Genomic DNA, 20,283 nt, shown 5'->3' on the forward strand with positions numbered 1-20,283 from the left:
TCAGCAAACCACATTTGCTGATGAGGCAGCTCCCCTGTGATCCGCCAAAACACAACTTGCCGTGGAAGTTATTTTTAAATTGAACTCTGCAAATAAATATCATTATTTTCATTTGTCTTCCTAGAAGTTGCATAAGAAGAATCTTAGGATGCAGATACGGTGGATGGAAACCTGTAACTAGAGAGCACTCAACATGCTGTGCATCTGCATTCACTGTTACGGATAAATTTTGGCTCATGTGTATCATTTTATCCGAATAATTCACTTCCTGTTACAGAATCCTCAGCATTTCTCTTTGTCATAATAACATCTGCCAATCTTTCTGGCACCTTAATGAATGGGAAAGGGCTGGAATGCATATCTTATGTTTGTTAGAAGATAAAGTATTTTGTCAAACCAGGAATTGAAGCGATCTGTGTGTTCTGCAAGGCTTGAGTATGCAGCTCGTGTTGCTTGGGAACTTTCAAAAGATCTTTCTATTCTAGGAAGTGACTTCCCACAGATTTATGTGATAACAGCTACTGTATAAACCTCATACAGTGACAACACGCTTGTGCAACTTTATCTTACCCTCATATGTGAGCATCCTGCTTGCTAAGTGAGGCAATGTGTGATCATGTAATTAGACAGTATCATAATCCATATGCATAGTGGAGCAAAATTAAAGTTGCTTTGGCAACGACATACATTCTGTTCTTCCTTAACTTTTGAATTCTTGATCCTAAGTAATGATTTTCATCGTGTTTTTCCATATGTGGTTTTCTGCGTGTTATGAGAGTGCTTTGTGGCATGTCAGGTGCTGGGAAGTGACACGGGAGGCTTTGATGTACCGGGTTCATGTCACACTCCAGGCATATTGGGTGACTGCTTTGCTCTTGCCCGAGGAGCAACCCGAGGTTCTGTTCTCCATTCCCGAGCCTGGTGCATCTCAGTGAGACGTGGCTGGGTCAGTGGGCATGGAGGTGATGGGCTGGTGAACTTGGTGATTGTGGAGGTCTTTTCCAACCTTAACGATGCTCTGAGATGAGCACCCTGCCATGCTGTGTCCCTCTGAGGATGTTTCCAAAGGCTGAGGAGGGGTGTGCAGGGCTTCCAAGCCCACCTTCACCCTTGTGCTTTCTTTGTCCTCTTCTCTCCGTCTCTTTCCTGTTCTCTTGCAAATCAGCAGCACCTGCGCCAGAGCTGATCCAGGGCGGTCTCAGCCTGTGCGTGTGGTATTGATTTATGGAGTGGCTGTTGGCACAACAGGTAGGCGTGTATTTACAAAGTTTAGAGGCCACTGCGCAGCCTTCTAGATCAGGAAGCGCTCGGGCCCAGTTGCTGGCTGTGCTTGTGTGAGCCACGTCCTCTGTGCAGCCCCAGCACAAAGCCTGGGATCAGGGAGCTGTGTGCTGCGGCCGCTCGTGGCAGCGCTGTGTGCTGTGGGAAGAGCAGGGGGGGCCGCCTGGGTGTCTTCCAGGGTAATGGCCGTGGATGTAATGCATCTGCTTGTATCTTTTCCCTGTCCTCAGCACCCTTTTTTCATGGTGCCATGTGGGTCATTAGCAGAGGGAACAGTTTCTCACTGTCTCTTTCTCCTTTTGTTTTCCTCCTTCCTCATTGCTTCCAGTCTTGGTTTACTGCCAAACAGCCTCTTGTGAAAGGGCCGCCTAATTAACCCTGTGCTAATTAACAATTTAAAATTACACAGCACGGCTGTTCATATTTAATTCTCGGGAAGCCTGGGCAACAGCAGGAACCCCTCCTCCCGCCGTCTCCCTCCACCACCGCCCGGGGGGAGCGCGGGGCCGCCCTGAGCTGCAGCATGGCTGAAAGATGGCATTTGTGGTGTGTGCAGGGAGATGGGGCTGATGGGGCTGGGGGAGCCGAGGGCAGCGTGGGGTCGCTCTGCCTCCTGTCAGAGCATGGCTGCCAGCGAAGCAGCCGTGGTTGGAAGCAGCGCCTGGTGACAGCGTGGGGCATTGGGGCACAGGGCCGTCCAGCTGTGGGACCCTACAGTGCCGTGTCTGCTGCCCTGCCCTGGAGCCCTGTTCGCTGCAGCCTGCCTATGGAGTGCCATCCGCCGGACCCCAGCCCGCTGTGGGGGGGCTGCAGGTACAGATCAGGCCCGGCAGGCTGCCTGCAGGCCATGAAGCCATGTGGGACTGGGGGCAGCCATGTGGTGTGGGGTCGAGCCGGGACTGAGGGAGAGCCCTCCCCACTGCCCGGCACAGGAGCATGGGGAGTCTGCGGCGCTCAGGCTGCTCTCTCTGTAACTGGAGTTCATTGATTTTACGGGAAACCGTGTTTACAGACAGAGTGCTGATCGACCTGACGAGTTGACTTCTGCCTCCTTAAGTAAGAACTACCTTTTCTTATTGACTGGCTGATAAACAGCATGAGGCGGGCGGGGGGCACACAGCGTGTGGGTCGGGGCTGTCCTCAGCGCTCTGCTGTCTGTCTGGGTCAGCTGGGGATGGCCTGGGGACAGGCAGGAGGCAGAGCCTGTGACAGCAAGCTGACAACATTGTGCTGCTGCTCAAATCATGGTTTGCTTAAAAACTGAATTCAGTTCAGAGAAACCGATAATATCTAGGGTCCACAAGTGAATGGAAATAAATCTGTGCCTTCTCCTGCGGCGCTGCTCCGTGGGAGTAGCTCTGGAGATGAAATGATGGGCAGGAGGTGCAGGGCTGCGTATGGGGCTCTGCTGTGGGGCTGTGCTGCACCTGCCGACGGCTGCGTGCTGATCCCCCACAGCCACACACCTCCTGCACTGGTTAACCTGCAGTAGGGGGAGACACGTCAAAGCCACCCACGGCAGCAAAGCCCACCAATTAATTGGTAAGCGCTTGCAGGTTTGCCTGGCCTGGCCTGGCTGGGAGAAGAGATCGGCTTTCTTGTCAATAAACAAGTCCCCAGTGCAGCATCAAAGCCGCAGTCCTTTATCAATCGCGGCCTCCTCTTCCCGCATGTTCCTGTAACTTACCAAGCATTTATGACATTGATTTTGCAATCAGGCTGTTAACCCTCCCGCCCCACCAGCCCTGCTGGCCCTTTTGGCCCCGCTGTCAGTCAGGCGTCTTCTGCCAATCGAGAGTTCTTGGTACTGCAGATGCTCAGGTTCACGTTGTGTCACATCTGCGCGTGTTCCTGGGGAGCTTGCTGTTCTTTGCAGTTCTGCTGTCTGCTTAATGATGATTTTTATTTTATTTTTAATTTCTGCTTTTCTGACACAACAGACTTGCTTGTCCAGGCTGGCAAACTGCGTGTTGTTTTGTCTGGGTGTTTTGAAAGCAAGGTGCTCTTTATCCACATTGTTTTGAAGTCTGCATGGGTACTCCTGTCCGTGTTCCTGGCAGAAACACAAGGCTTATGGAGTTTGGCTTTACTCAGTTTTTCACCCAATATGAATTTGTTTTGGTTTGATTTGGATCACTGTCCTCAAGGCAGAAGGTAGCAGTGAGGTGGAGGGGATGTGTCATGTTGGGGGAACATTAATACACAGCCTCAGTGCAGAAGAATCTGGGATCGGTTTAAAGCAAGCTGGTAGTGAAGGACAAGTTTTCAGTGGGAGAGCAAAAGCTGTTGCAGGGCAGTGTCAGAGCATCATGTTAGCTAAGGTAAGCAAAACAGCACCTGAGACAACTGAACCTTTTGGAAACAGAATTACAGTGTTCCTCTTCACAATCTCTTGTTGATCCATGGTCTGCATTACTGGGCTCCAGCTCACAGCAGTAGCATTTTTGGGGATCTAATCTCACAGTTAACTCTAGGAAGGCGTTCTGCCCAGGCTCCATTAGGGCTGCAGCTCAGGAGGCAATGACAGGGTGCAGCAAGTGGAGCTGTGACATTGGGTGTGCAGCCTGTGCTCAGCAGCTTCTGGCTGAGGGAGCTCTGCAGGTCTTGTTTTTGGTGGAGGAGCAATAGCGGGAGGGTGGCTGTCCTTCTCGACTCACATTGTCTGTGTCTGGAGGCTTGAGAGAGGCGGTCTGTGCACCCTCAATGCCCTGCAGGATCTCTGGGAGCCTCCTGGGGCGTGTGGAGCTGACCACTTTCCAGTCTTAAGGATGGACCCCTTGTCGGATCTGGAATTTCCTGTTTGGTTTCTCTCCTGACGTCTCTCCTTTTAAACTCTGTCCAGAGCACAGCAATTAAATCTCCTGTGCATACTAAATGCTGTGACTGAAATTCTTGAGAGTTTCTCTGGGTCTCATGACCTGCCACAGAGGTCTGTGTGTGCGGCTGAGCTGGGGATGTTAGCTGTGCTCCCAGAGCTGCTAACAGAGGGGAACTGCCCCAAAACAACGGCGTCTTGAGTTAGGAAGCCACAGATAAGGGAGAATAACTTTTACAAAGTTTTAAAGCTGTTCTTTCGTAGCATCCCAACTCAGTTTTTCTCAGAAACTTTTCCATAACTTGTTTTGAAGATCTCTCAGAGATTGAAGGCGTTGGCGGTGTCAGTGCAGCTCCTGCAGCCTGCCCATCACCCCCAGGGAAGGACTGAGGGGTTCTGCACACCTCCAGGTCTCTTTGATCATCCTCTTGCCTTTCCTGCTCCCACCTGTGACTACAGGAGCGTGGTGGGGGCAAGCGCCTGTTATTTTCTATCACTCGTTTCCTGTGGTTGCATTAGCATCCCACACCAGGCCTTCTGTCCCCAGAGCTCTTCTGGGGCACCAGTTCTCGTTCCATTCCCCACGATCCCGAAGAGCAGGACATCCATGGCATTTGTGGTGCGATCCTTGTGGAACTTCTCTCTGACTCACCCACCTCTCTTCCTCTCTCCCTGCCTGCAGGTCCCAGCCGTACCGGGTGCAATGAGCGCTCCGTGCCGGCCCTGCCATGGAAGGCTGTGACTCGCCCGTCATCCCCGGGAAGGACAATGGGTGCGGCATCCCTCAGCACCAGCAATGGACTGATCTCAACAGTGCCCACCTTCCCGACACGGCCGGCAGCATGGAGCAGCCTGCGGCGGAGAGCCGCGGCCCCCTGGACAGCCTGAGGGTCCCTTTCCCTGAGCGCGTCCCCGAGAGCAGCGCTGCGGCCGGCCCCGGCGCCGAGCCCGCCAGCAAGGAGGTGAGCTGCGGGCAGTGCGCGGCCTCCTTTGCCGGCCTGCAGAGCTACATGGAGCACCGCTGCACCAGCGCCCGCCCACCCCCACCACTGAGGGGGGAGAGCGGGAGTGAGAGCAGTGAGGACGGGGACGAGGAGAGCGATGTGGAGAACCTGGCCGGCGAGATTGTCTACCAGCCGGACGGCTCGGCCTACATCGTGGAGAGCCTCAGCCAGCTGGTGCAGAGTGGGGCCGCCTGCGGCAGTGGGGCTCTCCCCTCGCTGCTCCCGAACTCTCTCTCCAAGCAGGGGGAGCCCTCCGGCACCGCCCCCGTCTACCCACAGATCATCAACACCTTCCACATAGCCTCATCCTTCGGGAAGTGGTTTGAGGGCTCAGACCAGACCTTCCCGAATACCTCAGCCCTGGCGGGCATCAGCCCCGTCCTGCACAGCTTCCGCGTCTTCGATGTGCGACACAAAAGCAACAAGGATTACCTGAACAGCGATGGTTCTGCCAAAAGCTCCTGCGTATCCAAAGATGTTCCCAACAATGTGGACCTGTCCAAATTCGATGGCTTTGTGCTCTATGGGAAGAGGAAGCCCATCCTGATGTGTTTCTTGTGCAAGCTCTCCTTTGGGTATGTCCGCTCGTTCGTGACCCACGCGGTGCACGACCACCGAATGACTCTGAGTGAGGAGGAGCGGAAAATTCTTAGCAATAAGAACATCTCCGCTATCATCCAAGGGATAGGCAAAGACAAGGAACCTCTCGTCAGCTTTCTGGAACCAAAAAACAAAACCTTTCAGCACCCTCTCGTTTCCACAGCTAACCTCATAGGCCCTGGACACAGTTTTTATGGTAAATTCAGTGGCATTCGCATGGAAGGCGAGCAGGCCCTGCAGGCCGGGCCAGCCGGTGGAGCGGAGCCGCCGCCGCCTTCAGGCGTCCTGGCCTCTGGTGCGCTCCTCAACCTGGGTGGGCTGACCAGCTCGGCTCTGAAGACTCCAATTACCTCAGTCCCCCTGGGCCCGCTGGCTTCCAGTCCCACCAAATCCTCTGAGGGGAAGGACCCTGGGGTGGCAGAGGGGGAGAAGCAAGAGGGGGGTGACCAGGACAGCCTCTCGGAGAAGGCGGAGCCTGTCGAAGAAGTGGAGGAGGAGGAAGAAGAGGAGGAGGAGGAGGAGGAGGAGGAAGAGGAGGAGGAGGAAGAGGAAGAAGACGAGGATGATGAGGGTTGCAAAGGACTGTTTCCAAGTGAGTTGGAGGATGAACTGGAGGACAGGCCCCAGGAGGACCCTGGGGCTGTGGCAGGTGGTGGCAGCGGCAGCAGCAGCAGCAGCAGCAGCAAAAAGGACCTTGCTCTCTCAAACCAAAGCATTTCTAACTCTCCCTTAATGCCTAACGTGCTCCAGACCCTGTCACGGGGCACAGCTTCTACTAGTTCTAATTCTGCTTCTTCCTTTGTCTTTGATGGTGCAAACAGGAGGAATCACTTAAGCTTTAACAGTGAGGGCGGCGGAGCCAATGTGGCAGAGGGCAGCAGGAGGCTGGACTTTATCGATGAAAGTGCCAATAAAGACAATGCCACAGCACCAGAACCAAATGAGAGCACAGAGGGCGAGGACGGGAGCTACATCTCCCATCACCAGCATGCTGGCCCCCTCTGTGAACTTGGGGGTGGGGAGTGCCCCTCGGGGAGCGGCGTGGAGTGCCCAAAGTGTGACACGGTCCTGGGCTCCTCACGGTCGCTGGGTGGCCACATGACCATGATGCATTCTCGCAATTCATGCAAAACTCTCAAATGTCCCAAATGTAACTGGCACTACAAATATCAGCAGACCCTAGAGGCGCACATGAAGGAGAAACATCCTGAGCCGGGGGGCTCCTGTGTCTACTGCAAAAGTGGGCAGCCGCACCCACGGCTGGCACGGGGTGAGAGCTACACCTGTGGTTACAAGCCCTTCCGCTGCGAGGTCTGTAACTACTCCACTACTACCAAAGGCAACCTCAGTATTCATATGCAGTCTGACAAGCATCTCAACAACATGCAAAACCTGCAGAACGGAGGGGGAGAGCAAGTCTTCAGCCACACCGCCGGGGCGGCAGCAGCGGCTGCAGCAGCCGCGGCCGCTGCGGCCGCAAACATTGGCAGCACCTGTGGGACACCATCTCCATCAAAACCAAAACAGAAACCCACGTGGCGCTGTGAGGTTTGTGACTATGAAACCAACGTGGCAAGAAACCTTCGTATTCACATGACCAGTGAGAAGCACATGCACAACATGATGCTGCTTCAGCAAAACATGTCCCAGATCCAACACAACCGGCACCTGGGCCTCGGTAGCCTGCCATCCCCTGCCGAGGCTGAGCTGTACCAGTACTACCTGGCGCAGAACATGAACCTTCCGAACCTGAAGATGGATAGCACTTCCTCAGACGCACAGTTCATGATGGGTGGATTCCAGCTTGATCCCACCAATCCCATGGCAACAATGGCTCCGTCTCTAGGTGAGATTGAAGGGTTTTCCGCTGTTCCTGTGCATAAGGGAAGAGTTGTGTTTGTGCCACAGGCTTTGTTCTGTCTCTGCAACTCACGGTGAAGTGCAGCTGCAGTGCAGTGGATTGCCTGTGCATGTTGACCAAGGATGGAGTCAGCACAGTAGGGATGGAGCAGAGAATTATTTTCTGCATTCTTCCACAACATTTTGTCATGCTAGGAATGTCACTTTTTTGGGTTCATTTTCTGAAAGTTCTGGAAGGAAGGTAATAGAACAGTGGCTACACGTTGTAGCTAACCTGCACTGAGTGTTCCTCATTACTGCAGTCAGGATGCTTCAGTGTGTTTCCTGATGGTTTGGGCTTGGTTTGGTAAGGGACGTGGGCACCATCTGAGTGGCTTTGTGAGCTGCTAGCACTCCCGGAGCTGGAGGCTGAGGTGGTGCACTTGGTGTTGTGTTGCCCTGAGGAGAAAAGGTAAGCATGTCTTGAGAGTTGTGGTGAGTTTGGTAGATGTTCCTCTGCTGAAGAAACTCAGCTGAAACCATCCCTCTGACACCAGCATGATAGACAGGATTTGAGGCCTGACCAGAAGGGAGTCATTAAACCGAAGAGGAATGGCTATAGGGAGGGAAGATTATTTCTCTCATCAACTGACAAAAGCACTTTGAAATAAATTACCAAATGTATTTTTCCTGACGGCAATCATTCATCATGTTTGTGTTGGCACTGTGGGGGGCACACCCTTACCCGCACACAGCTTAGCCCAAGAATTAGAATAGGGTAGGGAACAAGTTCCTGTCAGGTTTCTCCACCAAACTGCTTTTATGTCCCCCGAGACAGCAGCCGCTGCAGTGCTCTGTAATAGTTCTGCTTTCATACCAGAGTCCTACACAGCACTTAGGGCATGGCAGATGGAAATGACTTATTCCTGCATTGTTTTGGCTGTTGCTGAGGGTTTTTCACAGCGCCTTGAGAAAGCACATGAAAAGAAATCTGCCACTTACCTGCCTTCCTTTGAACTAATTTATTTGTGCTACTGTCTGCCCTCTCTGACCTTGTCCATCCATTGATGCTATTATTACTGATGCACTACATTACTGGTTCATTGGTCTCATGCATGTTCTCCTTTCCTTCAGCTATTCATAGTACAGTTTATTATTAGTCCAGAAGGACGTGAAAGTCATATGAGAGAACAACAACACAAGATACTAAAAAAATGAAAAAGAAAATGGAGGAACTCGAGTGATTATAACTTAAAGTAATTATTTTAATTATCTCTTTTCTTTTTTTTTTTTTTTTTTTTTTAAATTTGATGTCCCAGCTTGCATCTCTGGGAGGTCAAGGTCATGAGCTTGTCTGGTATATTTTCAGTAGCTCCAAGTTGCAACTCGCTGTAACTGACAATTGCTTGTAATTGTCTGTAAGCTCACAGCAGCATGTAATGTTATGGAATCATCTGTGGGTTTCTTGGGATGCACCCCTCTGGGACTCAGAGCCTCCTTGCTGAAGTAAGGAAGGTTGGCATGAGAGAAGTTGGGAGTATTTTAGCTGAAACCTCTTGAAGTTCATTACAAGGCCTTGAGCTTCTGTGAGCTTGCCTGGAAAGTGATTTGTGAGCAGTACACTTGATGGTTATAAATCTCAAGCTGAGGATCAGGGAGGGAGGCCCTTCCCATGTCAATAAGCACTTGACACAAGTTTAGCTCATTAAACCCATACACATGCTTTGAACTTTGTTAGAAATCAAGCACATTTTTCCCGTTTTTACTCTTCAGTCCAAAACTGAGCTTGAGAAGAATATTAATAAATCAGAAGATATTGCTTGCAGGTTTTTACTGCCTGATGCATTTAAGATAGATGGATTCAAAGAGGATTTTAGGATGTGTCCAAAGAGGAATGCTTAGAAAAATTACTGTGATTAGGAGATACGGGCTGTGGAAGGTAAGTGATGGGTTCCCTGCTCCCTCTGTGTGGCAAGCAGCTGTGCAGGAGTAGCTGTGGAATTGTGCTGTGGCATGGCAAGGTAGAAATGATTTAAGAAAGAGGACCGTGGCTGCGTTGGCAGAAGAGCAGGGCTCTGGCACTGGGCTTGTCCCATGCAGGTGCCGAGAAAGGTTGGGATGCAGTTCTGGTACCTCCGCAATGCGGAGCGGCCTCACAGTGGAGGCTGTTTCTCAGTGAGCAGATCAACCCTTAAGAAACTTTTTGATGGTCTGGGTAACTGTTGGTAACTGTTCCTTTGATAAAATGAGATTTTTAAGCCAAGCTATGACATAACATCAAGGTAGAATACCAAAAAGCTGCAGGGGGAGCATAAGCGTCTTCAAAATGGAAAAAGAGAGCAGGGTGGAGCAGAGGTCCTAAGAAGAGGCTCGTGGTGGGTCTCGGTGCTTTCACATAAAAAGTTAATGTTAGAAAAAAGTCTCTGACCATATCTTCAAAGTACTCTGATGTAAATAAGAGCTTGCTGTATTCATTTACTGTAGGTGAACTGAGTTCAGCTCTCGGTTTGAGGGGTCTATGACATTTAAAGACAGCAAGCATCCTTCTGGTTTTCCTTGACGTGTTATTGCACTCCCATTAGTAAATTGTAATTAGTAAATTGTCTTTTCCTTGGATGTACAAAGCATCTATCAACGCTGGTGTTAGGAGACTGCAATTTCAAACTGTAGGACGAGAGAGCAGATCTGAGTGGCGCTGTTCAGACTGGGTTTCATACATGCCATGTTCTGCATGTTGCCCGCTTTAGACTGCAGTGTGGTGACATAGCTGTGCAATGTTCATGTAGCCGTAACTGTATCATACTCATTCTTGTGACCAAGGTCTGTTCTTCTTCGCTTGTTTTTCCTTTTTGAGGCTGTGCTCAGGTACTGCACAAGGCAGCATTTCTTGCTTCTTCAGGTAAGCAATTAAAAATACGATGAAGTGTTGTCCTGTTCCTGATGGACGACATAGAATTTCAGTGCAACACTACGGAGCTTTTCTTTCTCAGAAGCACTGTAAGAAGTCGAGCTTTTCTTGTCACTTTTCATGGGCAGAGGGTTGGCTACTTCTCTTTCAGAGCTCGGTATCTACAAGGTAGGTAGCAAGGGCTGCTGCAGTCCTGTCCCAGCCTTACATGCTGGCTGCTCTTTATTTCTGCAGATGAAGTACAGAATCGAAGGATAAATGGAGGGATAGCAGTGCTTTGCTTTTGCTGTGATTTTGATGAGTGCAAGAGTTGCACTGGGAGTATATGTTCTGCTCTGTGCTATTCTTCTGGCAAGTGAAGGACTGAGCTGTTCTGACTTCTCTCTCCCCTTTGTCCTTCATGCAGTGGGTGGAGAGATCCCCCTGGACATGCGGTTAGGCGGCGGACAGCTGGTGTCTGAGGAGCTAATGAACTTGGGTGAGAGTTTCACGCAGACAAATGACCCATCACTGAAGCTCTTCCAGTGTGCTGTGTGCAACAAGTTCACTACAGATAACTTGGACATGCTGGGCCTCCACATGAACGTGGAGCGCAGCCTCCCTGAAGACGAATGGAAGGCAGTGATGGGAGACTCATACCAGTGCAAGCTGTGCCGCTACAACACGCAACTCAAGGCAAACTTCCAGCTCCACTGTAAGACAGACAAGCATGTGCAGAAATACCAGCTGGTAGCACACATCAAAGAGGGTGGGAAGGCCAATGAGTGGAGGCTGAAGTGTGTGGCCATTGGGAATCCGGTACATCTGAAATGCAATGCTTGCGACTACTACACCAACAGTCTAGAAAAGCTGCGTCTTCACACAGTGAACTCGAGGCATGAGGCCAGCTTGAAGCTCTATAAGGTAAGGGTTGGCTTTGCTTCATCTTCCTTCATTGCCCAAGTGCTGGAACAAAGGATGATCTCCTTTGAACCTCAGTGGATTGTGATCCTTTGGAGACAAGCTGCTCAGCTCTCTCCGGCAGGACCAGGTCTCACTTGTGCAATACAGGGTTTTGGCTTTTGTTATCGCAGCACCTGCAGTTTTTAAAGCCTTTGGCCAGCAATCGTTGATTTCAGGATGTGTTAAGTGGGGTCTTCAGTGTCTTAGTATCACATGTGTGTCAGATGACACTTTTATATGCAACAAATGACAGTCATTTTGGAAATGTGCAAGATGTTATTAGCCACGGTTGACTCCCTTCTCTGAGGTGGATTGTTAACCCATTTGAGATGCTTCAGGAGAACCTGAAGGCTTTTGCTGTTCTGAAAGAAATGGGTTATTCTTGCATGGAGAGTGCTGAGTGGAGCGAGCAAGGAGGGAAGAAAGGATGGAAGAGGGCTGTTGTCAGTGTATGTTTATGCTCTGCATGTGTTAATGCTGGGATCTGTAAGGAAAGTGTTGCTTGACTCTAGAAAAGGGAGAAGGTGGGAAGAGAAACCTGCGTATGAGTGAGCATATGATTGTGCATATGGCCAGACAGTTTGGAGGCAGAGGCACTGCAGGATTTCATCCACAGTAATACCTGGCCTGGGACTGCCATCTTGTTTTCCTTCCTCTCTTTGTGTGTTTGTTTGTTTTGGCCTCATTTTGTGTCTTTGTAGCCATCTTCCTTTCCCTGACTTACTTCTCTCGCTCACCACCCCCTCCCCTTGCTGGCCTGAACCCTGTGGGCTGTAACCCAAGAGGAGCTCCGGATACAGTAAATAGTCCTTTCACTTGTGCAGCAGAATTGCTCCAGACGTTTCTATTGATTTTCACTGGACTTAAAGCTTCACCTTTTTCTCTAATCATCCCATAATGGCTTTAGTATGATCAATCAGGTACGAATTGCCATAAATCTAAGCAGCTGTATACCTTCCATTCACACATGCTATGCTGCTGATTGCCTTGTTTCTCTCACTTTATTTTTTATCTGTTCTCATACTTTTCCCCACTTTAATGCAGTGAGATTTTTTTACATAGAAAAACATCCGTGTAAGCAGATGAGCTTTTTTGTTTTTCGATTGTTTCTCAGTTATTTTTATTTATGCAGTTCAAAACTTGACATTGAGTGGTACAGCGTCCCACCCACGTCATGGTGCAGATGCATTATCTTTCAAAACTGCTGGGATTTTCCTTGGGATAAGCAGCCCCACCACATTCAAAGAGGAAGGATGTCAGCAGGACCATGTCAGAAGGTTTGCCTAGAAATCTGATTGTTGGTCTTTTCTGAAGTTGACAGGGAAGTGGTCAGTTGAACAGAATGCAGTTCTGCTGAGCTTGCCACCAAGACCAGAGTGTCTGCGATGGTTCTGCTCTGCTCGGATATGCAAGGGACCTGAGACAGTAAAATTACCTTGTAAGCTGGGGTTGTAAGTATTGCACTGAGTCTTTACAAAGCCAGCTGAGGAATCAAATCTTGTCTGTGCATCTGGTAACTGTTGAGTCATGGCCTGAACCACTGATTGAGCACCTGGGGAAGGACACCCCCATCCCCCTTAGCCCTGGGAGCACAGGTGAAGGCAATTGAGTTGTGCGACCAGGAGGGGGTGGAGCCTGGCTGCACCTCTCAGAACTCATTGAAGGGCTGACTGCCACTGGGGAAGGATCTCTGGTTGGAGATTCCATCTTGTGGAGTCTTTCCTGTGAGCCTGGGTCTTTGGAGATGGGTGAGCACCTTTATTTTCCTTTTGAAATACCATCCTATCTGTGCTGGTCCTTTTGTTGTTATGCTTCAGTATTGCCCTTTAACTGCATTGATCTTTCCTATTGTAACTGTGTGGAATTCAATTTGGGATACAAAAGAGGTATTTGAAAACTCTTGAGTTTTGACGCTTAACGTTGTTCTCTTGAATTACTGAAAGTTCTTGATCCAGACTCTTGGTTAATAGTGGTTTTTACTGGAGAAGAACCACTCGGGGCACTAGAGCTCTAGACATGTTGTAACTGGAGAAAAGATTGGAGGGCATGCACTAATGCCTGTACCTGCTGCACTAAGATTGCTGTAGTGTTGTGCCCAGGCGAAGAGGAACTGTTATTTGTGAGGTTTATAAGGGGCCTGGCAGTGCTCAGAGTTGCTCTGGGGGTGAGGGTGTCTTGCTGGAGGTCCCTGCCTGTGTGAGGCCTTCCCAGGTTAAGCAGATTCTTTCATTTGTTTCTGTGCCCACAGCTGTGGCATTTGAGCACATCCTCACCTGCTGCAGCCTAGGACTTTGCTGCTGTGCTTTCTGTTGTGTTACAGTGAGCTTACTTGTGTGCCTGTATGAAGTCTAGAAATGCACAGTATGGGCTTTTCTTTGTTTTGATAATCCTCAGGTTGTTGTGGACTGTAGCTCATGTTGTTCTGTCTAACAGCTCACCTGCCTGCTATGGCAGAGGACACAGAAGGCAGGATTCACAGCGTTCTGCACCAGCATTATGGGAATCAGTGCTTGACCTCTGCAGATAGAGCGAGCTGTTTTCTGAGTCCTCTGTGCAGTTCTTGCCATCTTCAGAGTGGTTGTAATGCTGTGTCTCTTTTGATAGCTGAAAAGGTGCAGTGGGAGTGGGGGTAGTTCACAGAATGGTTTCTCTTCTCTCAGGCCTTGGTGTGGTCTGCAGTAAATTGAGATTGATTGGATGTTATTTTTCCTCTTGCTAATGTAATCCATTAGCCTGGCACATGCATAATCAGTTTAGAGCACAGTTAACTGGATGTAATCGAGTTCTTCCCTGCCTGCTGGAGAAAATCCTCTCCAGATGCTGCTGGGTGAGAGCGTGTACTGGGCTTATCACACACAATCCTCCTTATTCTGCTTTTTTTTTTTTTTTTTTTTTTTTTTTTGCCATTTTCATCTTAAATTACCTGGTTTTGGCTGCTTACGATGCCTAAGAGCCTCTTCTGTTGCTGCTGCTTGTTGCCAGAAATGTGATCTGGAGATGCTGTTACCTGTGGTCTGATGAACCTTTCAGGCATCTCCTGTATTGCTTCCAGTGTTGGAGAAGGTTTGGTATTCTGCTGCCATCTTTGTCCAGCACATCGTAATAGCTCTCAGCAGCCCTCTTCCCATGTCAGCAGCACAGCTGTGGGGCCTGAGGAACCAATGGGGTCTGGTGATCCTGTATCCTTTTGTTCCCTGGAGTTGCCATTGTCCCACTAAAATCCTGGAACCAAATAGGAAATTCAGTTGTTTATCTGTCTCTTTCTGGGAGCGTGCTGTACTTGTGCCTCTGACCATGTCTTCTCATTTCTTTTGTGTGACTGGTGCATTTTATTTTCTCAGAGAAACCTCCTGGGAAGCAGGAGTATTGCTGTAAATGTGTGATGCCATTGCTAAGATGGCGAGAGGTGGCTGTGGGGGTTTGGGATGGATGGCAGCTGGGAGGATCCCTCCTGTCCCCGTTGGGAGCCTGATGAGCGTGGCACAGCGCTGGGCTTGAGTTGTGCCAGTGCTTTGAGCAGATGGGAGGGGATTGTGCAGACTCCTCAGCAGTGCGGGCGTAGGGCAGCAGAAGCAAGTCTTGTGTCCTCGTGGGCACGGCAGGCTGGCAGCAAGCGGTCAGGCATCAGTTCCCAATATCTATTGCACTGGTGGAATTTGCAGAAGGAATCAATGTAAGAGCCAAGTTTGAATGTCTCCTACAGCTTCTAAAAGCCTCTGGCTCAGAACCTGCATCTCCATCAGAAGCAAATGGAGAAGAGGTTCCTCAATGTCCGTACTCAAGAAACTTGCAACAATGAAACTTTCAGGGTGTGTGTTGTCCTGGAAAGATACAAAGATGACCCTACAAAGGGCAGCTGCAAACCCGGCTGGAGGTGTGGGCAGTCACTTCCACCACCAGGCAGCACTTCTGCAAAGGCAACACGTGCACTTTGGGATTAGCTTAATGCACAGGTCCGGGCTGCAGCAGGGCGGAGGGATGGGCAGCAGTTGCTCTCCTTACTCTGAAAGCAGAAGAATAAAGAGCACCTGGTTAAAATGGAGAAATACACTTTTGTGTGGCACATCATTTGGCCGTGAACCCATTGCTGCGGGTTGTTCCAGGGAGCCGACATGCAGGTGGATTGAAAAAGGAGCGGGACAGATATGTGAGGAGCAGGTACATCGGTGCTCATTAAATGATAATTGAGATGCAAACTCTGGCTCCACAGGTTCTCAAATAGCTGGTAGCTGGAAGCTTTGATTATGTGCTGGGAAGGGTTTGTTGTGCATCTGCCCTGTTTCCTCTTACAAGCTTCACTGCTCGTGGCTGCTTTCTGCGTGGATTTGGGGTGCGTGGATCGATCCTTGATAGCACCCATTATGGCTGTTATCTGTTACCAACGCTCCTGTCTGCTGGCATCGGCATTGGGCAGCACATTGCTTGTCCGTGACTCTCTATTGTGGTATTATTTGTCATCTTCAGGGGTTGGTTGGCTTTAATATGCATAAGAGAAATGCTTTAGGCATGACAAATTGCCAGTTTATTAAAATCTGGTCACTGCTTTTGCATTAATGTGAGATAACGGGGCTGGAATTCTGTATATGGCAAAGCTGAAATCTTACCCCTCTGCTGGGCTGGCAGTCGGTGCTTCTGTGGGGTGTTGGTGTATGAAACCTTGCTGGTTTTTGTTGGTTTTTTTAGGTAAGGACTTTAGAGGAAGTATCCTGGGTTTTTAAAAGAGGAGAAGAATCAGAGAATTGATGGTATCACTGAGATGCAAATCAAAGAAGTTCTTGTCTTTTGATGATACAGGAAACTGAAGTGGAAACTTTTGTTTCTTTTTTTTTTTTTTCCTTTAAATGCATTTTAATCAGTCTGCCAGAAGTTTAGAAGACACTCCCTGCTCCTCTGTCAGCATCTGCTGAACACTCAGAGCACTGCGGGGGGAGGAGGAGGAGGTTTGTTTGGTGCTCCTGGTCCCAGACGTGGATCCTCTGGGAGCAGTGGGCACTGCCAGGGCTGTGCGGTTGGTGTCACCCTGCTCTGAAGTACCTGCGTGGTGTGACAAAGGCAGAGGGAAGTGTGGTTGAGGTTTGATTTGCATCAAAAACTTCCCTCGGTGTTTGCATTTTAGGGCTTGTAGGGTCAGGGTGCCCACAGAGTCTGTCATGCATGTTCCAGAGGATTTAGAGCTGTATTAACCTTTAATTTACAGACTATTTTTTTTTTTATAAGTTTATCTTTTAAACTGCAGATGCTGAATCCGAGCTCTAAATTGAAAATGTGGATTTTGCTGGAAGTCCATTTAACTTGCAGATTAAGGGGGAGGGTTTCCTTTCCTACAAGGCCTGAACTTAAAATTCCTATGGCATCCTCACAAGTGAAGATCCATGCAAAGTCTCCCCACAAAACTGTTTTAAAGCTGGCCTCTGAAACTTCCACTCGGATCTGCCATCTTCTGTCCTTGGATAAACTCATGGAGGATGAGCTTATGAACTGAAAGCACTCTGAGGACCACAGCATGTGTCAGTCTGGGCCAGGCACTGAGCGCTGCTGAGCTCAGCCCCAGGAGCTCCCAGAGCTGTGCTGTGCCCATGGGGCTGTGCTGGGGCTGGGCACCTTTCCTGGGCCAGTGCTGCTCCCCGAGCACTGTGGGCTCAGCAGCACAGAGCCACAGAGCCGGCTGCTTCTCACCATAAAGCAACTTATGGGAGGGACGAACCCCTGTGGTCTGGTTCTTCTATAAAGCCCTTCTGGGACAGCGAAGTATTTTAATGCAGAAGCCACTCGCTGACCATTTAACCCTTTCAGAAGCTTCCCTTATAGGACTGTGATTTTCTTTTTTTCCTGGTTGTTCCATCACATGATCCTGTCAGTGAAGGAGGCAGTGGGTGGTGGTCTGTGGTTGTGTTGGTTTGGTTTTTTTACCTTCCTTCAGGTATTTAATAGTGAAGTAGTATGGAATTAAAAAATAAAATACTTTCTCTATATACTTCATTTTGAAAGGGTTGAAATCAAAACAATTGAGAATCATCAGCTCTGCCTGCTGAATGTTTTATTTATGGCCTTTGGGCACTTAGACTGTTCTGTCAACAGCTCTCTGGTAAGTACTGTGCCACAAGCAGCCAGCAGCCTGGTGTAACAGCAACCTGAGTAACAAATCGGAGACTGCAGCTGGAGTGGCAGCCAGTGCCCAGCATCAAGTGTCAGCTATTAGCCCAGACGCACAGCCACAGCTTGCTGCAAAGCAAGGTTTAAAATTCAGATTTAACATTGTTTGAACAGAAAGGAAGAAGAAAAGAAAAGGGGTTTCAGCTGGTGCTTGTCAGTGCCAGGTCTCCAATGGTGGTGGGGATGAGCACAGGTTGGCTGTGGTCATTGCTCTGATTTAGGGCTGGTGACATAAGTCATTACTGTAGTGCTTTGTTTTCTTATACCTGCTGGTCCTTAAAACCTCTGGTCTTGTGCTGCATTGTGTGCAGTCAAGTTCTGCAATTCAAATTAGGCAATAAGTTACACTTGTGCAACAGGTTCTCTGAAAGCTGTGCCTTCGGGTGCAGTTGGACGAGCTCTGGTAAGCAGTGCTGCAGCTGTTTGAAGATACCTGGCTCCGGGTTACCTTGCCTCTCTGCCAAGGCAGCAGCCGCTGCACAGAGGGCAGGCCTGGAGCTGACGTGGGGCTGCGTGGGCTGGGCAGCGCCCAAAACGCTGCTGCCATCTCATAAGTGAGCGCTTAAAACCTCAGCTGGGCTGCTTTGTCCCGTGCTGTCTTTGTCATGTTTGCAGGTCTCTGTGCCCTGGTGTAGCAAAGCAGCGTGTTGGTGATTTGTGGTGAGGAGTAGACTCTGTCCCATGTGGCTCTGGGGGCTCTTAGCACGTCTGTGCACAGTGAGGATCATAAGCAGGTGTTGGAGTCGCTGGGTTTTTTGGTGGTTGTATCAAAATTCTCAGCACTCCTTCCCTCAACTGCACTTTGAATCCTTCCTGTTGCCTCAAGCTGCAAGGAATTAACAGTCTGGATGTTGTGGCACAATATGGTAAGGCTGCTGGGATCAATTTGCAGTAAAAATATTTGCTTCGATACTGGCTTGATTTATGTAGGAGCTGACATACACCTCAGCTGTTACAATGCTTTTGTCCTGATACTAAAAATGCGTGTCTTGATCCCTTCCATCCGTCTTGCTCTGCAGTTAAAACAGGGACGTGGATTTCTGAGAAGGTCTCTTTATTTGGCCATTTGAGTCACTCGAAGTGCAGTTAATCCCAGGATCCTGGTTGTCTCACTGCCCCACACGATGCCTGCCCTGCCGCAGGGTGCTGTGGCTCAGGCACAAGTGCAGCTCGTTGGGAGTCAGATCTCAGGCAGGGAAGGTGGGAAGAGCTGAGACTGGAGACAGAGGCCGGGATGCTTTGATATCATTTGAGAGAATGTTATAATAATAATAATAATAATTTAAAATTGTGTTTTATCCCTTCCTTTCATCCCATGGTTCCAGAACTTGCAGAGATTGATGCACGTGGCCTGCTTGGATTGCAGCACCTTTGTGTGGTGGTCCAGGTCCTCTGGTCTGCTGTCACTTCCCTTCAGCTGCATAATGGCCTCCAGACTTTATTTCTGCCCCTTTTCCTGAATGTGCATTACATCCCTGACCCACCCACTCTTCCTTCTCATGCTTGGAGAATGATAGTTACAAAGAAAATCACCTGGGGAAGTTTGAGGCAGCAGTAACAAAGCCTATTTCCACAGAGGGGAGGCTAATTACACAGCTAATTAATCCAACAGATGTCACTTTAAATGCCTGTTTCTTTGTGATTCTGTTGCACACATCGTGCTGGTTAAACAGACTTGGTGGATGCTCAGAATGCCTGCACAGGCTGCTGGAAGCTGCTGCTGTTGTTAGTTTCACGAGGTTTCTATCAAGAAGTGAAGCCTGGAGTTCAGTCTAGACTTTGCTCAAAACAAACTGCGCACGGAGAAACACGGCTTGGTGTGTGCTGTTGGTTTGGGGCATCTGATACAGCAGTGGCAAGTATTAGGGAGATAGTTTACATTCTTGATGTGGAAGTACTGAGGAGAGGTGGGGATGTCAGGGAGAGGAGAGCGCTGCCCGGTGCTCCAGGAGTGCACTTGGGCTGGAGGAGAGCACGGTTTGGAAACCTGAGCCTCTCCTTTAAGGTCAGCAGTTCAAATCCAATGCGCTCCTGCAGTGCCTGGAGCTGCTGTCTGTCTGATGTGAAATGCGGTCGGTCTGGTTCCAGCCAGCAGCTCCTGTGCCATGGGGCAGGTTCCCTTGCTGTGCCTCCCCAGGGTAACAAAAAATGAACGCAGGAGCATTTCTCTGACATCTTGAGCAAGTCGCTTCTCGTCCAGGCAGTGGCTGTGACCGAGGGTTCCCCACCAGGAGGGGGGCACGCTTTGTTATCCTCATGCGGGGCTGAAGGTCAGTGGTCTCTGTGACAGCTCCTGTCACCTCTCTGGGGCTCAGTCTGTGATTTGTTGTGTTTGATATGAAACTGGAGAATTCGGGGCTTTGGGAACAACCCGGTGCTGGTGCTGACTTTGTACACTGCAGTGTTCTGTCTCCTTAACGCTGTTCTGAAGGCTGCTGTCACTGGGGCTGGTAGTGGAAGCTTAAGCTGTGTATCTAACCCAGGTAACCGGTGCTGCTGTTAAATACTGCCATGCTGCATCTGATCATCCCAATGTGAGACTGATCCCTAAATATCACTTTTTTGGGGGATGTTTTCTGGGTGTGTGCCCTTCTAGTTCAGCATCTTATTCTGCTTTTATGCAGCTTAGTGGGAATGTCTTCTGGGAACAGAAGCCATGCAAAGCTGTCTGCAGTGTGGGTCAAAGGCCCACAGTGTTGCTCTGGAAGCTTGGCTGCTGGGATTGGAACACTGACACTGCT

The 20,283-nt window shown here is 49.6% G+C and overlaps 1 protein-coding gene across 3 annotated transcripts in view; it reads left to right on the forward strand.

Annotated features, from left to right (window-relative positions):
• The window catches only part of ZFHX3 (zinc finger homeobox 3), a 144,803-nt gene that overhangs the window by 49,499 nt on the left and 75,021 nt on the right, over positions 1-20,283 (forward strand). For all 3 annotated transcript variants that reach the window (XM_015874229.2, XM_015874231.2, XM_015874232.2), the window contains exons 2-3: positions 4,779-7,546; positions 10,854-11,350. In XM_015874229.2, coding sequence (XP_015729715.1) covers positions 4,825-7,546; positions 10,854-11,350 — 3,219 coding nt within the window. In that variant the 5' untranslated portion in view covers positions 4,779-4,824. The remainder of the gene's footprint in view (positions 1-4,778; positions 7,547-10,853; positions 11,351-20,283) is intronic.

This window comes from Coturnix japonica, chromosome 11 (genome assembly GCF_001577835.2).
Source record: "Coturnix japonica isolate 7356 chromosome 11, Coturnix japonica 2.1, whole genome shotgun sequence".
Taxonomy (NCBI): domain Eukaryota; kingdom Metazoa; phylum Chordata; class Aves; order Galliformes; family Phasianidae; genus Coturnix; species Coturnix japonica.